This window comes from Manis javanica, chromosome X, assembly GCF_040802235.1.
Source record: "Manis javanica isolate MJ-LG chromosome X, MJ_LKY, whole genome shotgun sequence".
Lineage (NCBI taxonomy): Eukaryota > Metazoa > Chordata > Mammalia > Pholidota > Manidae > Manis > Manis javanica.
The window spans coordinates 67,481,918-67,498,594 of record NC_133174.1 but is presented as its reverse complement, the minus strand read 5'-3'; the positions used below and the strand labels follow the sequence as shown (position 1 = coordinate 67,498,594).

The window sequence follows — 16,677 nt, the reverse complement described above, 5'->3', positions numbered from 1 at the left end:
CCATTTCTTGGCTATTGTAAATAGCACTGTGATAAACATAGGTGTGCATACATCTTTTTCAAATTGGGCTGCTGCATTCTTAGGGTAAATTCCTAGGAGTAGGATTCCTGGGTGAAATGGTATTTCTATTTTGAGCTTTATGAGGAACCTCCATATGGCTCTCCACAATGGTTGAACTAATTTACATTCCCATCAGCAGTGTAGGAGGGTTCCCCCTTCTCCACAACCTAGCCAACATTTGTTGTTGTTTGTCTTTTGGGTGGTGGTGATCCTTACTGGTGTGAGGTGATATCTCATTGTGGTTTTAATTCACATTTCTCTGATGACTAGCTATGTGGAGCATCTTTTCATGTGTCTGTTGGCCATCTGAATTTCTTCTTTGGAGAACTGTCTGTTCAGTTCCTCTGACCATTTTTTAATAGGATTATTTGCTTTTTTTTTGTTGAGGTGCATGAGCTCTTTATATATTTTGGATGTCAATCCTTTATCGGATCTGTCATTTATGAATATACTCTCCCATACTGTAGGATGCCTTTTTGTTCTATTGATGCTGTCCTTTGTGTACAGAAGCTTTTCAGCTTCATATAGTCCCACTTGTTCATTTTTGCTTTTGTTTCCCTTGCCTGGGGAGATATGTTCATGAAGAAGTCACTCATATTTATGCCCAAGAGATTTTTGCCTATGTTTTTTTCTAAGAGTTTTATGGTTTCATGACTTACATTCAGGTCTTTGATCCATTTCGAATTTACTTTTCTGTATGTGGTTAGACAATGATCCAGTTTCATTCTCTTACATGTAACTGTCCAGTTTGCCAACACCAACTGTTGAAGAGGCTGTCATTTTCCCATTGTATGTCCATGGCATACAATTATTGTATATTAATTGACCATATATGTTTGGGTTAATGTCTGGAGTCTCTATTCTGTTCCACTGGTCTTTGGGTCTGTTCTTGTGCCAGTACCAAATTGTCTTGATTACTGTTGCGAGCTGCATTTTTGATGTAGTGAGTAGATACTCAGATATCTTATGAACATTTGCAATCATTGAATGAATTACAGTGTTATGTAAAAATTCACATGAGGAGGCACTTGAGTAGCATGTTAGAAACTGGTCATTGGTAAGGGAAAATGCAAAAAAAACAGCCTTTATTTAGTAATAATGAAAACATTTTCACTTAATATTACTGAAGGTCTCCAGATATATTAAGATGTTGGTCAAACATCATAAAAATGGTAAATGCCATGGCTAAAAACCTCTGCCTATGTTTTGCTATTTACCATTTAGAGTCTCTTTTCAATAGATGATGACAGAAAACTTTCATATTCAGAGTTGGTCATTTTTATTTCAACTTATTTGGGAGGAAAATGAAGAAATCTGTATAACCAAATACAGTATCATTTGTACATCTAGATGGTATTATTTTTCAAATCCACAAACTAACTAAATTATTTGATAGTTGGTAAGTTACTAATGTCCACTCTTTCCCAGAACCATTTCTTTTCATTGTTCCTTTGGGAAACTAAAAAATGTTTGCAAAGTCCAGGGTTGTAATGTCTTCTGAATCAGCTGTCTTTGAAATTAGGCATATGTGTTAGGCATTGAAATTTCACTGATGGCAATACTCACTAGAAAAAAATGAAGCAAATGTAACAAAAGAATCGACTGAATACAAAAATGTTGGTATTTGTTTTTTCTGTACCTTTGGATTTTAAAATGTGAGTCTTTTCTTTTGTATTTTAATCAAAGATGCGGGCATCTCTAATGTATTTATCACAGCAAATTGGGAAGTCTTAACTAGTCAGTAAGATCTGAAAATCATTTTAAGTAGTCACAACATTTGATAGTTACTATAGCTAACAAATAATGCTTGAAAACCATATAAAGTGGTCAGTTCACAGATGGCACTTTATTTACCATGGTGGTTTAATCTACAACTGATGGTAAATAGTTGGTAGCTGCATAAAAATAAAAATATTTTTAATTTTTATGGAATTTCGAAACTTGTTTTTAAGAGGTGTTTAATTAAAGTGAAGTTTCTTTTGCATGTGTGGTTTTTAAAACATACCCTTTTGCACATGAATGTGAGGTGAGCAATATAGCTGCAAGTAAATAGGTGGTGGTCTTGATGTTACATAATAAGTAGGCTACCCTCCCTCAGCAGCAAAGTATGGAGCAGGCTGATAAAAGCAAGTTACATTGTTTGTATTGGGTAGGCTATTGTGCTCTCCAAGTACTTTTAAAGCCATAAGGGTGATCATATTAAGGGTCTGTCTTCTCTTGTAACCCATGAGGCAAACAGTGCTTTCATTCACAACTCCACACAAGGTCATAAGGTAGTTATACTTGTTATTTTCTTCACCTATGAAATGGTTGTGGAGATATGATTCAATGTTCTTTTGCTGTTCTGCTACATCAGGAAAATCAATGAAGAATCTAGAACACATATAACATTCCAGAATCTTGATTTCTGCTTCACAAGCTGGCTTAAAATTATGATCTAGCAAGTTGCTATAGTTCAGAAGGCCACCACCTCTAATCTCTTCAGGTTTTCTGCGAGATATCAGCTTGTACTGCAAATGTGTCATTGCTTCTTGGAAGTTTCCATACATAGTTTCAACTACCACAACAGGATAGGATTCTTTGTTTAGCTTAGCATTTTTGTCACTGTAGAATTCTAACATGGGATCCAAAACAATTTGAAAGGAATCTACACTAAACTCAAATTGTCGTCTGAGTGAATTCACAAATTTTAGCTCTACATTCTTCCCAGTATTATTTGAAAGAGAGATGAGACTCCAACGATCATGCTTATTGCAAACTTTGACCATCTTCTGCACATAAGCCGCTTTCATGGTCTTTAGAGTGATCTTTTCCTTTTTAACACTTTCCAGTAAAAAGTCAAGCAGGCAACCTAGAACTGTATCCTTAACAACCTGAAATTGCTGATCACTTGGTAGTTCAACGCCAAAAATAATATCTAGATCCTTATAGCTGATTCCATTGTGGCTGGCTGTGGAACCATTCAATCGGGTACGCTTAACAATAATTTCTTGCCCTATTAGTTGATCTTTCACAACATGAATGATATATTTTGGTTTTACCTCCAATGTGGGGAAATGCCCCCTTCCATGGACTGGAATTACTTCATCTAACACTTGATTCAGTGTTATAACTTGATCCCATGTGAGATTGCTGAATCTGATTTCAGACATTGTGAAGTCAGTAGATCAACTAGAAACCACAATATTGAAAGGAAATGTTAGCATCTTGAAGTTGATGTTATACCTAAAGCGTATGAAAAAGTTAAAAATAGACCTATCCTCAACACAAACCAAACTAATACTAGGGAGTAAATTATCTATGTGTCTAATTGTGTTTAAATCTCTTAGTGAAATAAAAGCCACTATGATTATGTCAAAACTGTTAGATCCATTTGTACAGCAAACAGACATTCTCAGGGATTTGTTAGAGGTCTAATTATTTTTTATGTAAATGGAGGCCTTCCTCAATCTTTCTTCATGTATATAATATAACAGCATTTGTTTGGTGGCACGAATTTTTTTCATGAGAGAACCATAGCACATAATTGAGGTCAATTGTCATGAATTTAAGGTGAGATTAGATGACTTACATGTGTGTATTAGACCCAGCTGACAATGGCATAATGTTTAAAAGCAATATATATCATCTTTAATCTAAAAGCATCAGAACATTCATATATATATATATATACACATATTCATATATATTTACGATATATATTACATATTCATATATAATATATATTATTCAGCTTCATATCTATTACTGCCCTCATTTAAAAGATTACTTAACATCTTGAATTACTTGAGGATAAGGATTATACCTAATTCATCACCTCTTCTATGTGCCTAGTAACCATACAAGAAATGTCAATCCAAGGAAATAATGAATGTCATTTTAAAATGAAAAACAAATGACATCTCCAAATTTGTCTGCAAAATCAAACTAGAATATACAAAATCATAAGATTCCTGAGCTTAAAAAGTGTTTTCTGCAGATGTGTAATATGATATACTCAGAAAATGTTACAGTTGGTGCGGTGTTAGGAAATTAAAGTTATAAACACTATAAATGTAATAAACATAATTTAACTTTCAACTAATATTGCCAAAAGAAAATTGTCATCTTCAAAGTAAATTTGCATATTCAGAAAGGAATTTGGGAACTTATTCTATATCAAATAAAATTTCGTATTTACATGTTATGTAATTAGTTACAATTATAGCTATTACATGTATCTTAAAATAATCTAAGCTACCTAAGCAAATACATTTAGGACATTAAATAAAGTTAATCATAGATGTAGCTTTGGGTTTGGGCTTTCTTCCTGAATTTCGAAAATAAAAATTATACGAAGCTTAAGACAGATTTATATAGACAGTATTCATATTTTGCCCATCAAGCGAATGGTTAGAAATTGAGTATTTAGAATTTAATGTTGTATATTTCCCTAGTAGAACTAGAGCAAATAGGACCATCTTATTTGACATCTATAGAATGTACTTTGACAGTCTAAGAATTTTGCAAATGACCAATTAAGCAGTGCAGATGTGTATCAAGAAGATAAGACTAAATCTATTCTGTTTCTCAATATGAAATCCCCACAAATGTAAATAACAGAATATTTCTTTTTATTAATGTGGTGGATGGCCTACATAATGTGGTGTTTCATTTTAAACCACATTAATTACTAATGTTCATACAATTTCATCAGCGATGTCAATATCCAAATCAATCCTTATAGATGAATAGGCTGAACTGACTATACAATCAGGCTGTTGGATTTTGGTCATTCAACAACCAAGTTAAATGATCTGTATAGTGAATTTAGGACACTGGAAAGAGGAAGATGTTACATGATGAATAGTATATACAGTAAGAGACATGCCTATTTTCTAACTTCTTTTCCTGGAATTATCACTGAATTCTTTGAAACTTATGAATTTTGTTATCCTCAAATTTTCAATCTGGAAAAGTAATAATTCATAAGATTGTCTGGCTTCATATAAAGGCTTTAGGAAGATCATTTACCTAATAAAATATTTTAGAAATATCACACAAAAATATGAAATTATAATTGATATACAATAAGTGCACAAATTCCTTTCTGAATATCCAAATTTACTTTGCAGATGACAGGGTTTTTTTTGGCTATGTTAGTTAAAATTTAAAAATTCAATGTCCTAATCTCAGGTCTATAATCCCCGTGTAAATCTGTACCTCTAATTACCAGTAATCTGAAAATAAAGGAGATCATTTATGCTGGTATGTTGACATTACTGAAATTAACAAATTATTTTCCATACAGAAGTTTCCAGGATGTTTATGTGCAAATAAAACCATCCAAAAACATGATTAAGTTAACTATCTCCTTGCCAGAATGCAGAGTTCTTGATCAAAAAGGTCCTTTAGGTCAAGAAATAGCAAGTCTCATTTTGTATCTTGGATCTGCTTATTGATATTAGAGAAGGAAGAGAAGGGACAGTATTTTATTTCTCAGAAAGAATCACAGTAAGATCCTGCAAATACAGAATAAGATAACAAAGTTTAATTTTACTTTACACTAGGAAAGTGGTGTAGGAAAACTGGTCATCACTGTGCAGCTATCTAGTTGTTGCTTGATCACTTATGTCAATGATACCCAAACTTCCCAGCCTTCAGGATTATTTAGAGAGCTTTAAAAATACATAAATAGAATATTTTATGTCTAGTATTTCTTGTTAAAAATAAGTAACTGTGAAGCCAACTTGCTAGGATGTGGGAAAACTGTGTCCTTGGTTGAACAACAGATTCCTTAACTGTCAAAATCAGGGCTTTAATAACAAGTCAGTTTTTTACTTTCTCTATCCATAACTACATAAACTTATTTTTAAAGGCAAGTCTATTTATCTATTGGATTAACATAGTGTTACCAACTGAAGAATTCTGAGCTATTACCTCACTGACCACCTCTATAGCTATATGCACAGAAAATGCAAATTAGAAGTTTTTTAAAAAGCCTTACAAAAAAGCATAATTATAAACACAAATCTATGATTTATCTGTGATAATAAATTTAAAATAACACACAAACATATATACACATATAGACATATATGAGCAAATAAAATATGTAATATATGTCAAGTAGAATAAACTCAAGTGATTTATATGAATTGGGAATCTATACACACTTCCACTGATGCTCACCTCTAATAACATATATAATCAAGATTTGAGAGTAATATTATGCTTCTTTGGCACATCTACTATTCATTTTAACAAAATGTACAATCTGCTTATTGATATTAGAGAAGGAAGGGATGGGACAGTATTTTGTTTCTCAGACAGAATCACAGTAAGATCCTGCAAATACAGAATAAGATACAAAGTTTAAATAACTGTAAGTACAAACTTCAAATACGACATTACAATAAGACTTATGTGTGGATGATGGATCAGCATTTAACTATCATATTTCATATAGCAGAATCAAATACTTATATTTTAAAGACAAAAAGTTAGAAAACTTTTTGGGAAATTTAATTGGAACTGCTGAGCTAAAAATCCTGGCTAAATATAAACTTTGGGTGACTATCATTAAAGGTGGGAAAACAACAAAACTATTTACATTGCTTATGTTTCTGTCTTGTGTATATTACATTTCTGTTACTAAAAATGTGTGTTTTGAGCATTAAATATAAAGTTTTATTTTTGTGGACTAAAAGCTCAAATTCAAGGCAGAAATCCTTTAATAGTTTGCCATATAAACCAAAGAAAAGCACAAAATTTGAAATTCCTAATTACTCCTGTCTAAATTTGGAGATCAGCAGTTCACTATTTTTCAGAGTATGTAACTCCTGTTATGACTCTCTGTGTATTTCAAATTCCTTATCCTTAAAGCTATCACTTTTTCCATTTAGCTCAACTAATATTAGTGAGCCTATAAAGTATGAGACTAAAGTAAACACTGAAATGAAAACAAAGTATTTTCTATTATTCCACTAGTTAAATTCACCAGGGAATGCAAGGCAAAACAAGTGAGTTGGAAAGATTTCACAAAGAACTACAAATACACTGTGGTATAACAAAGTAGAGGAGAATTTATCCACTGTTTTCACATTTGTATTAATATCGGAACAATATTTTCAAAGAGAATGTGAAGATACTTAAGACTTATACTGGAATGATTACTTTCAAGAATGTAATACAGTGGAATGAATATGATGATTCAGTGGATCCTTCAGCAGAGAAAGGAATTTTTCCTCACTGAATAAAATCATGAATCAACCAGGAATACTGCAGGGGGGAAATAAAGCAATAGAATTCTTTGATAAATGTCATATTAAGTAATCTGATGAACCTTGGCCAGTAGTCTTCCAAATTTACACACACACACACACACACACACACACACACACACACACACACACACACAGATAAAAATAAATGATTTTAGCATACATTGGGATTACATAATGCATGGAAGGTTGTAAACACAGATTTCTGGGTTCCACCTCAAGAGTTTCTCATTAAGATCAGAGGAAGGAACTAAATATTTGCATTTCTATCAACTTCCCAAGTGGTGTTGTTGCTGCTACTCAGGGAACCATATTTTAAGAACCAATAAAGTAAAAGAAACTGAGAAAGAAGAGTAACGGAACAGTAATTCCAAGAGCAGTGTCTAGTTCCTCATAATTTAGCTATTTCTATTTAATTTAAAGCATTACATTGAATGATGTAGATAATTCTAATCAAAGTGAATGCTCTTTTAAACTACAGGGTTTTTTCTTACATTTGAAAAGTCCAATATCATTTTTATGAGTAAACATTAAAGCTAAAAGAAAGTCTTTATAACATTTGCATTGGGATTCTGAAACACAAGTGTAACTTGCACCACTAATTTATCATAAATGATTGTATACAGAACTGGACTACTGTGTTTTAGAAACTGTCAAGACATACATACACATATACCTACATATAGATAAACATACAAGCAGCTTTGGTCAAAGTGTGTTTTACCAGTCCAAAGAAGTAGGACATACATATTACTTGCTTATTAGAAAGAGGCATTGGATATTTTATCTGGTATCTTGCATTTAGTTTCCAAGAGAAAATGTTAATGTCTGTGAGAAATGGTAGAAAATGACAATGCAGTATTTATTTAAGCTATGGTTTACTCACAACCATTAACCCTTTAAAAATATAGATTCCCATTTCAGAAAAAAAATAGCTTTTTTGTATATCAAGAAGAAAACACTGATTACCAAATGACATTACTTTAATGTTTTCACGCTGTATTCAGTAAGACAGCAGAATATCCTAGCCAACAATAGTTACGTGCACTAAATAGAAAAGACAAAGAAAACAGTTACCTATGAAACCAAAGTGTTTATCATCTCACAGAAATGTCCTATATTGTTTTCACCCTGTCAAAAGCAACGTGTGAAGTATTAAATTAACCTAAGAGAAAACTCCTACCAGTATTTGCCTCATTCAGATTTGAAAGAAAAGTTAATAAAATACTGACTCGGATACCTATGAAACCATAAGCTAGGCCGGGATCACAAAAAACCCTCTCCTAATCACGGTCCCTGCTTTGTGTCTGGCTTTGTGAAGAGAAATGTCAGATGTCTACTGTTTTGTTCTTTTATCTTTCAAAAATCAATATGTGATGTCAATCAAGTAGTTGGTTAATCAAACCATATTATTTTCATTTAATAATTGTTGGGGAGAAGGGGAAGCTGTAAAAGGAATAAAGTATTACAATAGGTATATAGGAATAATTAAGATAAACGTTTTAAGCAAATTCTTAACAGGCTTGATTTTTTTCTCAACACTGCAGAAAACTTCTTTTCTTGCATGTTTATTTATTGTGCTAACCCAAAGCACAAGAATACCAGTCAGAGATAATAAAAGCAGATAATGAAAGACAAAGGAAGTGAGTTGCTTAAACAGGATAAAAGTGATCTCTGTGCCAATAGAGAGCTCCAGTGCTTTAGTTGCCTCATTACAAAGGAAACAAAACTAGAAGTGTGTTTCTAGTAGACATTATGTCAATAGGACTGGGATTGAAAATTAATGTACTTTTACTTTGCCTTAGAAGTCATGGGTATTTTGTGGTTACATCAATACATCAACAATTTAACTGTATATCGGTTATCTTGAATCCACAGTAACTATACATATTTTCTTTTTTGAAGTCTACTACTTCTACCTATATAACCCTAAAGCAATGCTTAGAATGGCCAAGTAAGAATACATACCCCTTCAAAGAAACAGGTGACTTCATAGATAGCTCAGATTAACAGGTGGAACTAGTAGCAGGATATAAGAAAATACAGCTATATGTACTTAATGTTGACCTCATATAGTCTGTCTTTAAATGAGGATTCTTAATTGTAACACCTTGAGGTAGACTCTTTTTCTATGGCTATAAAGCTAATTTATACCTGGGATAGCTGAAGTTTTAAAAATGTGTATAAAGTAAAATGGATATTAAAAAATTCTAAGGAACTAGTTTTCCCTTTCAATGATATTCATTAGTTCTTTGTTCCACTAAGTAGATTTTGCTTACAAGGAAAAGTAGAAATAAGCCTGTGTTTACATAATTGTAGAAGCAAAATATTTTAAAGGAAATTCATTCTCTATAATACCTAATACTGACATTAAGCTCTGTGGACAACCTATAAAATTATTTTCATAAACACCATACTCACAATGTTTATGTTGTAAGTGTTTATCAGTTGCTCTAATATGCAGGTATTTTATAATCTTTTCAAAATAAGTATCTTGACTAGAAGCCATTGAAATGATTATTTGTTAGTCTTTGTGGACTTTTCTGTTAGTCTTTTATATTCAAAAGATTTAATTACAAGCAATCTTACAACATTTCAGGTTAAAATCTGGCAAAGGATGAATGTTTAAAATGAAAAAGTGTAAATAAAAGTGTAAACATGTAAGAGAGAACCTGCACATTTCCAAAGTTTTTAATGTATATAAAAATTCCAGTATTTCTTTATGCATTGTTGAATTTAGAATTATAATATTGATGCGAGCTATTTTAACAGATTTGAAAAAGCGTGAAGTCATAGTAAGATTGTTATTTGAATGCTTATATGAACCTTTTATTTTTATGTGCATGTAATTTTTACATGATTGACCACACTTCTTGAGCCCTAGAACAATATTTACAACATAAAACACTATCATTTTTGTCAAAATGCATTGTTGATGTCACATGTTTACAGCGTTTGAAGATTGGAGAGAGTTCTCAATACCAGTTCCAATACTTTAAGCATTAGTCATTTTCAAAGTTGGTTCTGAAGAATGAGTCACATCACTATTGATGCTTAAAGAGTTTCAGTTTAGGTCAATTCACAAAAACATTTCAGTTGCAAAGATTCACTCACCTATGACTCTATTAATGAAATGAATGGGTTCATTTTTAAACTGTATAGCCTCTTGCAAATGTACTTCAGATAATTGTGAAGCTTGAGAAAAACGGTGTTACTAAATTTTCTTAATTTAAAAAAAATGACATTTTAAATTATATTACAAATGTGTATAATTACTTCATTTTAAATTACTAAGAGTGGCAAAGTGCTCAGAAATGTTATTGGGCTTATTATTATCAGGCTTGGCGCATGCAGGGAGGGGAAGGAAAACATCCATTTCTGTACCAAAAGGTGGTGTAAATGATTCAAGCTTTCTAGTTTCTATTCAGACACACAAGGCAGGTATATAGTTTCTACTTCAGTGTTATTCATATTCTGGTCTCTAACACTCTCCAGTTGACTATTTTTTTTCAAATAATATGCTTAGCTCCATTTTCCATTTAAATAGTGTTCTTAGTGACAAAATTTACATGGATTGCTGGTTTCTTGTCACTGAGGAATAGGGAAATAAATTGTTCATGAAGTTCTTGTATGTGGGTCGGACAATGCTAAAAGAGGGTTTTTAAGTTGAGAAGCTCACATGTAATAATGTAATATGTATTGGAACAATTAAGATAAGCATGCCAGATGCCTAGAGAAAGAACACAAAGGTCTCCAAAAAGAATAGCTCTGGATTTAGAAGTGAGATTCTCGTAAGCTTAAAAGGAAATGCCATCCCCCAGGTTAAACCTCTGCCCCTAGTACCAGAGAAATCTCATTACTTCTTCCCACTCTGCCCCAAACGCATACATACATTTTCTTGTGTTTGTCTTTATTTTCTTTGTGTGTTACTGTGGATATTTGTTGCCTTTAAGTGTTCAAAAGCATGCACTGTTGTAAGGAAATCATCTTCCAACTCTTCAGGTTTAGTGACCAATCCCTTACTATGGGAAGTGTGAAAGCACACAGCACCACTGCCTCTTTCCACTTTTCCTCTGCTCCTTAACAGTGGCTAATAGAAATTGATGGCTATATGAATTCAACGGCCACCGAGCCAGGCTTCTCTTGCTTCTGATGTACCAGATGCAAAGAGTTGCTGCCTCTCCCAACTGCCATTAACCTCCGAGAGGGGTGCTTGCCGAAGAACTACAGTTCCCTTTGGAGGCAGTGACTGTATGGGGGTATTACTGAGAAGACTGGAGTGAAATAGGCTTCTGGACAAGCTGTGAGCCAAAGCTACCTTGTGGGACCAAAGTGCCATTCTCTCTGCACTGGACCTTGTTCAGCTTGCCATGACTCTCACAATAAACCCAGTAACCAGGTAGCATTCCCCAAGTCATTTCAGATCTCTTACCCCTTTGTGGATAACCGTGTCAATACTCAAGGGATCTAGGAGTCTTTAGAGACTGAAAATGACTACAGAATTATATCCAACACCACATATGCCTACCTTATGACTCAGGAATACTACCTGAAGCAGGAAACTAGAAGTCACTGGAATGCTCCAGGAAAAAGACTCATTTTTTTTTGAATGTTAGTGATTTTTTCCTCTGTCCCCCCACTGCACCTTTTCTGCCATAAGAACTCACTTCACCAACTGCTGCTCTATTCGAATCCTCCCAGGTAAGAAGTAACTGGAGGTTGTGTGGTGGGGGGTAGGGATGTTGTGCTAGAGTGAGGCTCAGGAGGGGAAGTGCTGGTAAGCACATAGGAGAAGAGGAGGGGTGGTCATAGGGAAGGAAGGAAAGAAAGATAAATACAGAAATTGAAATAAAAAGGAGGGGAGAAGGACAGAAAGAAAGAAATTAAGGTAGGAAAGAGAATGCATAGAGCAAGCACTTGGCAACAGCTACCAGGGCCACTAAGCAGCTGCTAACCAACCGCAAATGGATGCTGAAATGACTTCCCCCAACACACTTCCAGTCCCACTTACCCACTTCAGAGACTTCCCTTCCTCCTTGGCTAACACTCCTTGTAGTCTAAAATCATTTCCATGGCAACCTGTCATCACACAATTTAAGGTGGTCTGTAGAATTGAGTCATACGGGTTCTCCCAAGCGGGAGATCTCTCCACTACTTTCCCTTCTCCTTTAATGCTGAACTTTCTCCAGTGGAATAATACTACCTTTTCACCTTTCCAACTTAGAAAACCAGTTTCCTCTCATCCCCATAAATACTGTCTGGTCTGTGTCTTTCGTACCACCCACCCATCAAAATCCTCCACCTCAGCACCACACACATACACATGCACACACACACACACACACACACACACACACGCACACACACACAAATTAGTCCTCTTCCCCATACCTTTTCAATCAGTGCCAACATAAACACAAACTTAAATTCACACTCAGAAGGTAGTTTTTCAGAAACAAGTGGCTTTTTTTCTTTCTAGTGTCTTTTTTCCTTAACTTTCTGTCATGAGGGGTTCTCTCCCTTACTTCAATACCTTCTACTCTTGGTTTGCCTAAAAATATTTAAGTCATTATGTTTTCTCCCATAGCTATAGCCACTTCTTACAAGAGAAAACAGCTGGATGACATTTTTTAAATAAAAAATTTCAAAATGCAGTTGTTGATAGTTTAAAATAGAATTTTCTTAATGAAATTCACTAAGTTCATAAGTAGTAATACTAAATAAAATGTATTAATCTGATTGTTGTCTCTAACCTTTACTTGTATTATTTATTCTCCTAGCATAAAGTAGAGTTTACTTTGAAGGCACCTAAAGACTATACAAAATAGATAACTAATGAGTGCTTTATATGAAGAAAAATACATCTTGAAAGGACGTACAGGATTACAGAAGAAAAATATGTAAGCATACTTGATTTCACATGACTTTCTTTTACTGATATGCAATAAACACACTTGATATCTAAAAGAAGAATTAGGTACAGACTTTTAATTTAATACTTCCCTATGAAAATGTCTGAAGTTACATCTTGAAAATGATTCATTATTAAGCTACTTATGGAGATGTCAATGTGTTAGTCTATTAATCTTGGGAAGGGGGAAGTTGTAAATCCCTTACCCTGGAGTTGTGAATAAATGTAATTCTTGATACTACATCAATGTATTTGTTATAGTATGTCTCTCATCTATTACTGTTGACTTAGCACAGAAAGTAAAATATTAAAATCATTACTAATACCTTTTTCAATACATTAACTGAGTTCAATTTTACCAGTCATAATTATAGACACAACTAATAAAAGAGCTAATGTTCTATGAAATCCATTACATACAGTATAGTTGAATAAAATAACTTTTTGAATAAATGTAATTTTAATGTCGATTTTCACATTAGTTGACACTAAGAGGAAAAGTGATGAAACTCTCTTTCCATGGGGATTCTTACTCTGTCTTTTGGTAGCACAGTTTTTTTAATTTAGAAACACTCTTACTCTGAAGACTAACTTCCTTCTCCAGAGTCCCCCATAAACTGCTCTCCCCACATTCTCTGTACCTTACTTGCTGCAACACTATAGATACTGTTGCCAGGAAACCAAAGAATATTACTATTGCATCATGAATGCTCTTATAGTTAAGAGTATTTTCAAATACGAAATTTATATGGGGTAGTTCTGAGCCCCAAATCTCAAGAAGAACAATGCTACATTGGACATATTAAATATTAAAGACTTATTCCTCAAGTTACTTCAACTTTAATAAAAAATAGCAAAGTTAAATAGATAACCCATATAGATACACATATGCAGCCAAATATTTTTTGTTTTTTTGTAACTGTTTATATATTAAATCAAAATTAAGTTGTAATTTTTGACATACAGACTTTGGGGAAATATTGTCTATTTAATATTTATCCCCCAGATGCACAGTATTTTGAAAATCCTTGAAGAGCTAAGAAAGTATTGTGGTTGATTAACATTTGATAATTGTTTGGAATGCCAAGAATTAATATAAAATAATTTCAAAAGACTGTTACTCCCAACATGTCTCTTTATAGTATTCCAGTTTATGTAAATAATCCCATAACTGTTTTTAATAAAAACATCAAAATTGAGAAGATTGGCAAGAAAAAAGATCCATGCAGAAAATTATTTGTCAAAGTCAATTACCCATGGGGTATGTTTTGGATAGCTCACGTATGTCATTTGGCAGTAAAATATAGAAGAGAATAAGTATATTTTTGGAAGGGGCAAAGATGAAACAAGATACCTGCTCAACTTTCTTCTGGTACTATAATATATGTCAAGGGAAGAAAAAATAATTTCTGAACAACATCTAATAGTATAAACCATGTATATAACGGCATATGTTAAATCAGAATATAATTTGAAATGGAAAATATATCTGGACTGTTTCTAAAGGAAAAATAAATTACATGACATTTCAAGATATGTAAAACTGAATATGGATTTTTAAATTTTAACTTTTTGAGTTAAAAATTTTTAAATATGTAATTATGTGGTAACAACTAAAATTTTTACTACTTATAATGTGTGAGGTAATAAAGTGCTTTAATTAACTCATTTAATTCACACTTATAAAGAAGGTAAAGAAAATCAGAAAAGCCCAAGATTCAGGTGAAAAAAAATATAGGGACCGAGTTATACAAATAAATTAATGAATAAAGCAATAGATAAAATAGCCTAGGATTAACTAAGATACACACAGGCACAGGGTGGGAGGGAGGTTTCAGTTGAATATGAAAAGTTAAAAAAATATAGTAATGAAATAAAGGCAGTATATATAATAGTGAGGAAGAAGATGGGAAGGAGGATTCTCTGGAGAATAAAAAGACAAAACAGAAGCCACTATTACTAAATAGATATTTAGTGATCCCAATGTCTGATTTCAGCCCATCCATTCCAAAATCACAATTCTCACTTTGAATAATAGTGTCATATTTTGATTCAGTTTGATATATATTTTTATAATTTGTTAAAGATCTGTTTCTCAAACAAGAATGGTCTTAAAAATTACTGAGTGAATTGTCACATTTAAGGTAAAAAACTCAATTCTTTACCTGATCTCCTGAGAATAGTAGTAGAGGAATTGTTTCCTGAAGAGCCATGGGTAGAAATCAGTATAGTGGACTTTGAATATTGTGTAGACAGTATAAAAGCATCCTTGAATGAGTTTCTGTAAATAAACTGTTAGTAATGGAAAAGACCCAATATTTGAAGTATATACATGGATACATTCATGACAGTGACATCTATCTTGAATGAAAACTATTTGTCATCAGCCATGAGCTAGTCAGCTAAAGATGGTGGGAGGGATGAGTGTGGGAGATAAGAAGACATAAAAATCTCAATCATAATATGAGTTGGTCATGGGGATGGAAGTGCAGTATGGAGAATACAGTAAATGGTTCTGTAACATCTTTCTATGTTGGTAGTTGCAGTGAGGATTTAATAATGTCTGTACCTGTTGAATCACTGTTTATACTTAAAACCAATAAAATATGCTATTTCAACTGTACTTCAATTACAAAAACACTTAAAAAACATTAACATCTACTTTCTGATGGACTTACCAGAATGAAGAGTAGTTAATCTAGAATTTTTCACTTCCCATTCTTTTACCAGTAAAATGTTGCAATATTTTGAAAACTGTATTTTGAAGTGGCAAGTTCAGCATTATTTTAATGTATATATATATATATATTTGTTTTGTTTCACTGATTCAGATTTACTGGTCCTTAAAAACAGACACTCACTAGAGTAAACTCAAAGATTTAGTCAACAAATTTACATCAAAACTCCAGATATCAATACCCTTTTAATATCACTTTGGCAAAAGAAACTAGTAAGAACAAACTGAAGGTACCAGAAGGTCTTAGGTAAGAAATTAGTTCATTTTAAACAATATAAAGTTATTATGATACAGTAGCAAGTTAATCTTTTAACACTTCTTTGTATACCAAGTAGTCTCTACTGATTTTTAAAACAGCTAGATATGTACTTGGAATGTAGAAAAAGATGGAGACAATGTAAATACTACTACAGTCCCTTATCTGAAATGCTTAGGGGGTTAGCAGGGGAGGTATCTTGTGAACTTCAGAATTTTTCATATTTTGAAAAGGCAATATGAGGGCATATAGTATGCATTATATAACACTTCCACTGGGATCAGGGTATCATCCAGTAATTAAACACATTAATATTTCTTCAGTGAAACATATAATTACTCACATTAAATGAAATAAATATAATAATTAGTACATGACATTCCTAGGTTTTACTCTCAAACCCATTCAAGTTAGGTCAGGTTTTGACACCAAAATTATGAAAACATTTTAG

At 32.9% G+C, this 16,677-nt stretch overlaps 1 protein-coding gene across 1 annotated transcript; it reads right to left on the bottom strand.

Moving 5' to 3' along the window:
* Nucleotides 1-1,991: 1,991 nt before the first annotated feature.
* On the bottom strand, nt 1,992-3,540 carry TENT5D (terminal nucleotidyltransferase 5D). The gene has a single exon (XM_017666120.2). The coding sequence runs from the start codon at nt 3,210-3,212 to the stop codon at nt 2,145-2,147; it is 1,068 nt and encodes a 355-aa protein (XP_017521609.1). The 5' UTR covers nt 3,213-3,540; the 3' UTR covers nt 1,992-2,144.
* Between the last annotated feature and the right edge of the window lie 13,137 nt (nt 3,541-16,677).